Consider the following 12767-nt stretch of genomic DNA (forward strand, 5'->3'; position numbering starts at 1 on the left):
AGGCAAATTCCCTAAGAATCTTTTCAAATGATTTTGGTCACTTGAGGGAAGATCCCTCCACCAATCTAGCAAAAGTGGAGGTACGCTACCGACCATACCGAATTTAGGGACTTCGTGCCTCATTTTCTGTAAAGCAAAAGATGGTTAAGCCTTTTCCCCCTCCAAGTTCGTCTATTTATACAATAATGATTAGCACATTGGCACTTATTTCTCCAAAATTAATGCACACAATCGTGGTTGCATCCATTGGGATTATGGAAAATTTGATGGACTTTTGGACGAGGCTTGTCTTAAAAGGTTATTATGCGGACAACATATTAACCCGGTTAGGTTTGACCATGATGCATGCACAATTAATCAGAGTAAGGTTGCTATAAAGGTCTAGACTGGGACCCTCAAGCGGACAACTTGAAGGGGAAAGGCAAGGAACCGTCGTACCACCATTGATCGACTAGTTTTACCGCAAATACACCTTTCTGCATTTAAAAGGGTGATATATGGAAAAAGCGCAAACACTCATCAAGTGTTGCTATAGTATTGATTACGCACGAGTGGAATATGATGTTGAGCATGATTTATGCGACAATAAATAGCATGTTGTCACGTATTTCCAAGTTAAAAATGATAAATGCGGTATTGAAATAATTGAAAGACAGTTAAGAAAGAAAACAAGGAGACAAGTTAGTTTCAGGAAATAAAGCAAAATCATAAATGCTTTAAAATAAGCAGTTAAATCCAAATAAAGGGGAAGGGTGCACGGGATAAGGAATGCTTAAGACTAATTCACAAAAAATAAGTTCGTTATGGTAAGAGCCTAAAAATATCCCCAGCAGAGTCGCCATGCTGGCGTGCCCCCTTTTTCTTCGCGGAATCCGGGTTTCAACATTCATGGGGGAACAACTCGTTTCTTTTTGGGAATTGGGTGTTTGAAGGGTCGCCACCTAACAGATTAAGGTGTGTTAGGGCACCTAGAGTAATTAACTCATGTAACTAGCTTGCATTACCAGAGATTAGGGTAAGGGCTCGAAATAACCTTGAGGGGAAGGTGTTAGGCACCCCTCGCGGTCCACAATGGTAGATCCTGGCCGGACTTAAACTATGTGAATTAGTCATTTAACAAGTAAGCGGTCTCAGCACATATTTGCAAATAATGATAGCTTACACAGTCTAAACACATATACAATCAAGAAAGATAAGCATAAATTAAGGAGGTTTGAACAGTTCGAGCATACATAAATCAAGGAAGTTTAGGAGGTCTGAGTACGCATATGTGATTTGGGGAAAGGGAAGTCCTAAGTTAATTATCCTATAGGATCAATCTGTGCAATGCCCGGTAATCCTCCTCAACTAGAGGGGCTACACGTGACATTAGCGCGCAGGTCATCATATCCTTTTACTACCCATTACCCTCCCCTTAGTGGTTATATAAGCGAATTTGATTAACGAACTCTAAGCGTGTTGTTACTCGTCCCTTCCTTGTGGTCCCGGAGGAATTTAGAACCTCTAAACTTAGGCAGTTCTAGACAATCCTAAGGTGTTTAAAAGACAAAAATCTAGGCAACAACAAATAACACGTAGGACTTTCAAATAGGAAGCAGATGAAGGCTCATGTTTACCTCCACATATACATAGGCAAATAAGCAGCACATCTCAAACACAGATTTTTAGGTAATTTCAGAGAAATCCTAGAATGGGGTATCTAGGTGAGCATCAAACACATAACATGCAACATTGTTTCTTAAAACGAAGTGGCAAAACCTTAATCAGTTTGCCTACTGATTTTAAAAACATGTTAAACCTGAGCAGTGTAAAAATAATCAGAGCATAGTTTCTCAATTTTTACAAGGACATTAATCACCTAAGTTTGCCTAGGCGTGGGGCTATATGCAATCATAGTTATAGGGGACATTTAAATAGTTTGAAGTTGTTTCAACCTATAGGCATGTTGATCTAAGTGAACAGGTGATTTTATATAGATTGCTGCTGGAACATGATACCAATGTGTGAAACTGTTTTAACCTATTTTACTTGAGCGACATGAAGCAAATGCATGTATAGTCCTAAAAATAGGATCTCTAATACACATGGGGAAGGTTGCTTATTAAGCAGTTTCAATAATCTAGTGACAGAATTTCTAAGTGATCACGAATTATACAGAATCAGAAATAGAGTTATGATCTACCTCGTGTTTCTAGTATACAAAGCAGTAAACGTGAGTGCTCTAAAACAGGATATCTAATGTACAGATTTAGCATGATTTAATACGAAAAACCATATCAATCTTAAGCATGGTATCTAGTGTATTACACGGATCTAAACATGATTTCTACAGCAAGTCATCGTATAGCAAAGCCTATAAAACATGATTTCTACCCAGTTTTATCCCACAGAATCATATAGCTACCCTCCCTTTTCACTATTTGCCCCAATATCTATTTACAAAGAATTATTATAGACCAAGATTGCATAAATTACATAAATGAACTATAAATTAGACTATCGGGAGCCTGATGCAGGCCAAAAATAATCCTGGGAGTACCAGGCCTTCAATGGTAGTCTCAAATGCCAAGAACCTCATAGCCAATGAATGTCCAGGTGTGTTAGAGTTCCTTAAGGACCTCAAGGATCCCGAGCAGTGCTCACACTAAGACCTTCTCATAATAGGGACTGGTTATGTGCAGTGTAGAAAGGCCAGCCCTAGTGTGCCAGAGTTCAAAAGAATCTCGGGGGATTCCAAGGCAGTACACACACTGGAAAGGCAGAACCTAATGATCTAAGAGTGAAGTGAGAGTGCTCAACATAGTTTGAAAGATTTAGTGAAAACAGTGTAGAGACGACTCTAGGAGTGAAAAAGGTTTTCTGAAATAGAAACTAGTTTGATAGTGAAAAATAGTTTGAGAAGAGTGCCAAAACACTTTTGAAAATAGCAAACAATCAATTGGTCATAAAACACCCAGATTCAGAAACACTCAACAAACAGATCTCACACCGGGATAAGGGGATTGGGGACACATAGAATTCACATTAAGAGAACACATGACAGGGCTCAGGGAGGCATATAGACAACAAAATCCATAGAAAACTTAGGAGCTTATAGAATTAATAGGTTAGTCATGATGGTAGGTAATAGGGCCATGTTGAAAGCAAAGAAGCACTGGACAGAAACAGACACACAACTAGAGTCTGTCGAATCCTTAAAAGATTAGGTAACTAACATGATTTCCTCGGTGAAGGAAAATAGACAAGGGTGAATAGACATGCTGGACAAACATCAAATGGACAACTATAGTTTGTACATGCTAATTACATATTGAACAAAGCAGGATTAGACATGTTAAGCAAGGCAGTAAACAGGAACAGGAATTGAATTCATAACTAATGAGCTAGTACTATAATGAAACACATAGAGTTTAGGTTTCAAAATTTAACTAAGACATACTAGTCAAGAAAAGAGTGTAGAATATAAATCATGTGTAGTTCCAATATCTAGCCTTGGCTTTCGGCCGGCTAGATCAAAAGTTATCACAAGTAGCAGAGAAATAAAAGAGAGTTTGAGTGTGAGTGTGTGTTCTTTGAACTTGTGTTCGTGTGTTAAGAAGTGAAATAGGGGAGTTTATATAGTAGTTCGAGAGTAGAGAAAATAAGGTAAAGGAATCAATAGTCAGCAATTAAGGTATCACAGAATCAGTCACACAAAGAGGTTCAGCACAGTCTTCCCCTTAATTAAGGGCAATTAGCCAACGGTAATGACAGGAACTAATTAAGGCAAGAGGTTCAAATCAGACTAAATAAAGGAGTAAAGAATCAGAGGTCTAATTAAGGAAAGGATTTCAAATCAAACCAAATAAAGAACTTCAGAATAAAATAATCAGGGGTTTAATTAAAGGAAGAATCATGTAAAGGAATCAGTAAATATACAACAATCAAATAAGGCAAGAACAACTAATTAGGGTCGTAATCATTGAAACAGGAAGGACTCATGCATACAGATTCTTAACAGCAAATCAATCAACCAGATTAACAACAATGCTAGAAAGAATATATCGATTCCTATAAATAGAATAGACTAAGTAAAACTTTATAAACATAAAAAGTTAGACGGAAAATTGATTCAAAATACTAATAGAGATTAATTAGGGTAAAAATCAAAAAGCAATGAATTTGACTAAGGAAAATTGCGTAAGTCAAAAATACAAAGTGAATCAACACAACTGGTAACATTGAAAAACTCAGAATCGAAGCAAAAAAATCAGAAAGTTAGAGTTTTCACATAAATCGACAAGGGTCTAAGCAACCTTTGCATAAATCAGTCAAGAACACTAAGGATAATTGATTAAACGTTTAAAAATCAGAAAGGCCTTTGAGAAAATGACTTGTCATGAACCCTAGTTTAGGAAAAATCGGGAAATCAGTTGAAACCGGAAAATTTTCAAGGAAAACATCTAAGAGTTGCTCGATTTGTCTCAGATTTGAGAAGATCGGGGACAATAAATTAGGTTTTTTTAGAAAGCATAACAAAGACGAGAACATAGACCTAGAAAATCATGGATTCATAGCAAAATATGAGAGGTTTCTTACTCATGGTCGAGCAAACGGCCTAAAACAGGCAAAGAAATCAAAAGGTGCAAACCAGACCGCCTAGGTCCCTTGAAATCTCCTCAAGGATCTACGAAACTAATGGACCATAGCAAGTAGGAGCCATTAGAGGCTTGAGACAACGAAGAAACATCATCGAATGGTAGTGTGAGCCGGTGACAGTGCCTGAGGATTAGGGTTCAGATAGAGAGCATTTGAGAGAGAAAGGAAAGGGTGACGGCGGGGGAAAGGGTGAGAATGAAAGGTTTTCGGGGGGCGTTATTAGGTTAATTATGGTAGGGGGTAATCTGGACCGTTGATCAAAATGATCAATGCCAGGATTGGCCAGGTATTGGGTCGGGCAGGTTAAGGTTTTGGGCTCAAAGGGTTTGGGCCAAATTATAAGTGGTCTTGGGCTAGTATTCTAGGATAAAATTGAAAATAAAAAGGGGCTATTTATTAAATACCCAAACAGTTGAATAAAATTAATTTGTGAAATAATTAACTTATTATAAAAAATGATTTTTATGCATAGAAATGTTTTAAAATAATTATTTAGTATTTTAAAAATACAATGGACCAATTTCTGGTAAAATAATGCAATAATGTATGCATGGGCGTTATTGCAATTGTAACCAAAAAGTGCCAATTTGGCCATTTATGAAATAATTCGGACTTAATAGGACCATAAATGGTAATATTAAATCAAGAAATGTTTTAAAATCATCTGTAATGCAATTTTGTAATTATTTATATGAATAAAATACTGAGATAAATTAATTTAAAAATATAAAAATTATGAAAAAATACCAATTGATGCTAATGCATAGTTTTAAAGGTATATATGCATTTCAAAATATTGAAGGAAAAAATTGGATATCTACACCGGCCAAGGCCCCAAGACCTTCAACGGCCTCTTTCCCTGTGGGGATTTTGCCTTCATTCTCATCATCTCCTAAGCCATTGCTCGACACACCTCCAAAAGCAAACAGGGCAGCAGCCTTCTTCTCTAGGGTCTTCACCCTCACGACCTCGGCAGATAGATCAATGCCCCCCGCGTGTATATCATCGAGTCCGCCTCCGAGATTCTAACCGAGCATGCTCCATGGCTCGAGTTAATTTCAGTTCGACCCCCTCAGGCATGCTCTCGACTTGAGCACTTATTACAACGGCATCCTTTTTGTGCAAGGATATAAGCGCCTCGGCTTCAGTTTTGATCCCGGATAGCGCAGCAACTAACTTAGTATGGAGACCTCTATACTTATCACTATCCTCCCTCGCATCATGAAGCTGGTGCCCGACTAAGGCCATTTTTCCCTGGAGGGTATCCCTCTCAGAAGTTATCTCCCTCACGTGCTGTTTGAGTACGAGGATTTCGGAGTCTCTGACTCGGAGCTCCTCCCACAGTAGGGCATCTTTCTTCTCAAACTGCACAAATCAGATCAAAGGTGTCAAAACGCTGAGATCTAGCAAACATTTAGACAAAAGCAAACGAAAACTAGGTAACCTGTTCAACAAGATAAGTCTTCTCACGCTCATGATGAGTCACCTCAGCTTGAAACCGGGAGAAGGTCTAATTATAAAGCGCCCTGGCCTGGAGCCATGAAAGAGACAAGTTAGAAAGAGGAAGGTCAGGACGACGGGCAAAATTTACAAAAACTACCTGCTCACAAAGCTTGTTCATCTCACTGAAAATGAGTGAAGCATCGAGCTCGGGGATTTTCTTGGGTGCGGCTAAAGGTCTTTCAAACATATCTCTACCTCTGAGGTCACCCCCACATCGAAAGGTTCTTTATTCTGGGCATCTTGCATTTCCTTAGGAGGTAAGGTCGTTCCCATAGGAGAATCACTCACGTCAATAACACCAACGGGATCAATCGGGGTCGTCTCTTGTCTGTGAAGGGCTTCAGAACCGGGTTCCTTCGAACTGCCTACCAAATGTGCTCAGCTCGAGGAATATTTTGGCCATCAGCTGGCTCAGGAACATTACCCAATACCTCCTCAGTGGCATCATCAGCCCGAGGTTGGACAACAACGGTACCAAGCTCCGACTTGGGAGCCACCTGCGGTATAAGGGTCGATCGGTTTTTCCCCTCCCTCGGATGCTATTGAGAAATCATTTTTCCCTCCCCGCTACTTCCGGAGTTAAGGCTGCTGGGTCAGCCTTAGGTTCTTCCCCTTTGGTCTTCTTGGATTCCAAAGGCTCAATCAACGATTCCCTTTGTCTTTTCTTCCCTTCATCGGGTTTCGAGGTATCCGCTTCACCAAGTGGTGTTTCCCTCATCAAGGGGACCTCCCCCAGACCTGCACAAATGCAAAATGTAAACACAGGGAGTGAGGACGCTATCAACAGCAGTTCTATTAAAAGGTACAACTACAGCAGGAGTAAAAGCTCACTGTGGTCCTTGGCTTCCCATCGAGCTTGGGATGGATCATGCCACACACGCTCAGCGTATAGGCAAATTGAATCCAGCCGGTCGACCCAGCCCAAGAGGTCCTTAACCGCGCTAGGGTAAACTGCAACGGCTGGATCAGTAGAGGAAGTTAGTGCATAGGGAGATGTATCTAAAAAGGATCAAGGGAACTTTGAATAATGTATCTACTTACGTTCCATGTTCCACTTTTTGGGGAATGACATCCTGTCCACCGGAATCAGGTCTGAAGTCCTAACTCGGAAAAAATGGCTCATCCACCCTCCGTTCCCAACGTCATCGGTACAAGCAAAAAAGGCCCTCGAAGCTCGATAGTGAAGCTTAATCAGGCCCCCACAGAAGAGTCAGGGACTATACATCCTGACCAGGTGATGTAAGGTGAAGGGCATCTCCTCAATCATGTTCACATAATACCTGATCATGTAAACAATGCGCCAGAATGAAGGGTGAATTTGGCCGAGGATCACTCGATACCGTTTGCAGAAGTCGAGAATCACGGGGTCTATCAGAGGCAAGGATGTCCCCACCGGCCCAAAGGTAAATGGGTAAGTATACACACTGAGAAATTCGGCCTTGTATGTCGTTATATCCTCCTCTCGAGAAGGGATCTCCATAAGTACCGCGTCCCTTCAGCGGCAGTCAGCCATCACTCTTTCGACGTCTGTTATTGAGCTAATATATTGAGATGCAGGCTCGCGTCATCCCAGTTTCAAAGAAGGTTTTTTGATCTTGAAATCGGGAGTCGTTGCAAGGACCCTGGAATGCATTCCCCAACGCGAGGAGGCACTGCTGCTTTGCCTTTAGACGAAAGCAAGGAAGAGGAGGCTACATTTTTCTGAGGGACAGAGGTGGAAGTTTTCGCCATTCTCAAAAGATTTCAAAGAGGAAAAGAAAATTGCGTTTCAAAAAGAGAACAAAATGGAAAGGTAGAAAGAACTCTTTTGAGGGTTTGGTGGTGTAGTAAACAATAAAGAGTAAGAGAATAAGTATTTACAAAGGCCTAACACGCACGATGGAGCAGGCCAAAGGACAGCCAACTGCTATAATCAATTCGAAAGCTTTTAAGGGCTGTGTGTATGCTACCTTTTGGCACCTCATTTTGTCGTACCAATCGTTTGGCAGGGCGTAACTACCGTCGTGATGGAAGTATCGAAGAGGCAGGAGTTCTAGATCATTTCTTATCATTTTACTCTAAGAAACGTGGGGACTATCTGTATACGGGTGAAATCGGGAAGCCCGATTTCACGATCACTATGTCTTTCCCTTAGCTTCAAAAAGGCCTCGAAGACCCGGGGGCGCAGTTCGAAGTTTTGACCTCGAGGGTTCTTCACACCCAACCTCGATGCAGCGCGAGTCGATGGTTATCATGGATAAGCGGAAAGTTCCCTAAGCATGTGGTCCGAAATGACATCACCTACAAGAATAGTACCAGTCTGCACCAGACTGCTAGGTAGTTGTGCCAACTATTTTACTTTGTAATAAATACACACGTACTATGATGGAATTCCCTCCTCCTATATAAAGGGGAACTTTACTGTTTTTTGAAGGGAGAGATTATTTTCTTACAACATTGAATATACAAGAACATTCTCTTGGCTCTCTAACACACTCTCTCTTGACCCTATTATTTACATTTATTGCTTGCGTTTATTATGTTCTATTTATTGTTCTTCGTATGTTGCTCGTTATTGGCCATAAAGAGCTGCCATCAAATTTACCATAACGGTTGATCCTCCATCGACTGCCCTTAGTCGGGCATCCGACTCGACCTCGAGGCCCAGTATATGTAGGCCCGAGACCCCGATTTCCCGCCATTCGGTTCAATTATTGCACTATCTACAAGTTCTTGTCTTATCTTCTAATCCTTCACTTAGCATCCATTGCCTAACAACTAGCATAAAAATAGATCACATATTTTTAGAATCACAAAATCAAATCTAATTATTATTACTATTTTCACGGTAAACAGAACTAACATCCTTGATCACTGTTCCCAAATAAAGAAGGTTGCATGATATATGCCTTCTTCATTAACTCTTGACGTTGAATTGAAATGACTTACTACGAAAAGATGCAAGCAACAAGAATAACTTTAATTTAGTAACTAATCTGATACACCCTTTCAAATAAAAATTACACCCCTTCGAATTAAAACGTATACCCCTTCAAATGAATTTAGTTTTAATTATTTCTTTTTAATAAGTAGATATTTAGGTTATTTAGAAGGACAATCTGATAATTTAACTTTTAGCTTTTGAGGTTCCCACTTTTATAATAGTATAGATAGATAGATATAGATATAGATGATGATTTTTATTTGGTAAGTGGTATAGCTATAAAACAAGCACTGCCTGCCAATTTTTGTATAGAATACTGACGACCGACTACCGACCAAAGTCGGTCGGTTTGTTCATAAGAAATTTTCAGGATTGTTAAATACTGACAAAGATCGGCCAGTTATTTGAAAAAATAAAATCGACAAACCTAATATGATTATACTCTAACCAGAAATCATACCAATCATAATTGCAAAGAAATTAATGTTAATGCCACGACTTAGCCAATTATTAAGAAATGCACACCTACTTTAACGTTATGTGGTCCACTAATGTTCAGAATTAACTTCTGAAGATGGAAAAGAGACGCTGCATGATGCACTAATGATGTCAATAAAAATTTGTCATTCATGTTTGGTAAAACATTAGGAAGATAGCATATATAACCTGCGCTGTACTGCATCAAAACTAGTACCTATTATGACAGGCCAGATATATTGATTGGATTCCAGTTACTAATATATATGTGTAAATATGTATATATTGTGTATGTTTATGTAAAGGAAAAGCTAACCTAATAATTGGGATCTGTTTATTGTGGCCAATCTGGTAACAAAATGTCAAAAAAGGTAACATGGACGTCACCTTCATTTCTTTAATGATGGAAAGCATGCTCACCCTGTGGCCACAACCAAACAGCTTTTCGACTCTTGTTTTTCTCTTTTTCTTTTTGCAGTCTGAAATTTTTAATACCTGCAGGTTCGTAATAGACATGACTTTAAAAAATGGACTAATCACACCCATAGGCCGTAAGTTTAGGTTAATTTCTGTGATTAATCAGCACAAAAAGTTTCCAAGACTATAAAATAACTAGAGATGACTCATGCATAGTGAACTTGATTCTTTTGTTCTCTCTTTTGCCTCTGGCTTGAAATTTTTGGTTTTGCCTTTGTATCTAATTTAAAGATGATGAATGGTATCGAATTTGTCCTTCTTGTCTTCAGCATGTTCCTTATTGGACATAGTATTAAGACACTTGAATTTACCATTGCTTCCAGTGGCCATGGTAGGAGAAAAGCTGCAGTAGCACAAGCACCTGCTCCATCAAAGGGACAGAACCAATTAGTTTTTGCTGATCAAAGACTTGCTGTTGTGTACCCCATCATCCAGAAATTCAAGAATATCATCACTTCTGACCCTTTAGGTGTCACAAAATCTTGGGTTGGTCCAAACATATGCAATTATACTGGTTTCTACTGTGATACTCCCCCAGACGACAAATCTGCAATTGCTGTTGCTTCCATTGATTTCAATGGTTTCCAACTAAGCGCCCCGAATCTCGACGGATTCCTTGATCAGCTCCCTGACATAGCACTCTTTCATGCCAATTCCAACAACTTTAGTGGTACTCTTTCTGCAAATATTGCCAATCTTCCATATCTGTATGAACTTGACATCAGTAACAACCAATTCTCTGGACCATTTCCACCAGCCATATTGGGCATGAATAGCCTGTCTTTCTTGGACATAAGATTCAACTCTTTCACTGGATCAGTGCCACCTCAGTTATTCACAAAGGACCAGCTTGATGCACTCTTCATCAACAACAACAATTTCATGCAGAAATTTCCTGATAACTTAGGCAGCAGCAGCCATGTTCTTTATCTTACCTTAGCCAACAACAGATTCTTCGGTCCAATCCCGCGTAGTATTTCCAAAATCCTTGCGAGTTTGAGTGAAATTTTGCTACTTAACAACTTGTTAAGTGGATGTCTTCCATATGAACTTGGACTCTTGAATGAAGCAGTTGTCTTTGATGCCGGAAACAATAGGCTTACAGGTCCACTTCCATTCTCATTAGGGTGCTTGGAGAATATGGAGGTCTTGAACTTTGCAGGAAATCAGTTGTATGGGATGGTACCAGAGGTGATCTGTTCACTGGGGAATTTGGCCAATTTGTCATTGTCTCATAACTTTTTTATAGGAGTCGGGCCGATTTGCCTAAGTTTGATCAAGGAAGGCGTAGTTGATGTGAGGAAAAACTGCATTCCTGGATTGCCATCTCAAAGATCCACTGCTGAATGTGTAGCATTTTTTGCTCAGCCAAGGTACTGTCCCTACATGGAGACATATTCTTATATTCCCTGTTTCCTTCCCAGCTTCAAATCTTCTCATGATCATAAACATCCATAATCACAATCTCGGGTTGGAGCCTGGAAATGAAGAACTTCTTGGTAATAAGCCTTTATCCCTTGAGACTACTCGGCGTAAATCTGGATTATTCGGCCAGTATTGTGCTTCGGATACCAGATGGTTAAACTGAGAAAAATCATAAACTTCGTCTTTTTATTCGTAAACTTGTAATTATATTTAGCAAGTATGCACAACTAAATATGTGTACGTTCACCAGTAATAATGCAATGACATCTCTGAAGTTTTTCTATAACTTCTATTATGGATCTCATGCTATGATCCGCATTACAGCAAGTGATTCTATTTCTGATTAATGTGACTGCTACTTTTTAACTGACTTGCTAGGAGTTTTGGGGATTTGGACTGGGGGAGGATGCAGGGAAAGAAAGGAAAATGGTCGATACTCTCTCATCTTTAAGTATTTGAAAACAGGTTTACCTTATTTATCTTTGGTATCAATGTAAATGTATTTTTAGTAGTGTCGGATATATGACATGTTTTATAGGTTCAATTAAACAGCTATGTTTTTCAGCTCGAACTATATATACATGTGAAGAAAAAATTAAAATACATGCATATAATAAGATCATACTAATTCTGGATCAACTAATTCTAAATCCTGGATTATCCTCTGCATTTAGCACCCCCAGCGTATTGACTCTATATACATAGAATACTAATCGTATCCTATTTGACTCTAAAATTCTTATGAAAGATGACCTTGCAAGCAGTACACTAGATGACTATCTATGCACTAAAAATAGTAAATGTTGACCTCGTAAATAATTCATATAGCATAGTTCCAGCAGTATCCAATATTTTCAGAAAATATTTGGTTGGCTTAAATATTATAGAAATATTTTTCTCGTGAACTCGGAAATGACTTCCCTACCAAAAGAATAGAAAATATTTTTCTTCATACCAAACACACCCTGTGTGTGAAGAATTGTCTGATGATGTCCATCTCATTGAAGAAGTATTAGGCATGTGCCTAATAAGAGTTTTCTTTGGTTTGGTAGCCAACCTTGTTGACTTGGTTTGGTTGGTAGCCAACCTTGTTGAATTTCTTTGGTTTGGTAGCCAACTTTGTTGAATTGTGAAAAATGTGTGTAAATTGTCAAATATTGTAGGCTTTAGAGGGTGAAGCTTTGGCTATAAAAGGAGAGCTTCAACTCTCATTTCTTCACACCAACAAAGAGAGAAAGAAAGAGTGAGGTTTCACAGACAAGGTATAAGAAAATAGTCTGTGAGGAAAATAGAGAGTGAGCGATATTGTAGTGAGGTGGGAATA

General features: G+C 39.2%; 1 protein-coding gene across 1 annotated transcript; it reads left to right on the top strand.

Annotated features, from left to right (window-relative positions):
• The first annotated feature begins 9853 nt into the window (after window positions 1-9853).
• On the top strand, window positions 9854-11726 carry LOC107804794 (uncharacterized protein At4g06744-like). The gene has a single exon (XM_016628727.2). The coding sequence runs from the start codon at window positions 10250-10252 to the stop codon at window positions 11474-11476; it is 1227 nt and encodes a 408-aa protein (XP_016484213.1). The 5' UTR covers window positions 9854-10249; the 3' UTR covers window positions 11477-11726.
• The last annotated feature ends 1041 nt before the right edge of the window (window positions 11727-12767 follow it).

The sequence above is a fragment of the Nicotiana tabacum genome, chromosome 18 (assembly GCF_000715075.1).
Source record: "Nicotiana tabacum cultivar K326 chromosome 18, ASM71507v2, whole genome shotgun sequence".
NCBI lineage: Eukaryota > Viridiplantae > Streptophyta > Magnoliopsida > Solanales > Solanaceae > Nicotiana > Nicotiana tabacum.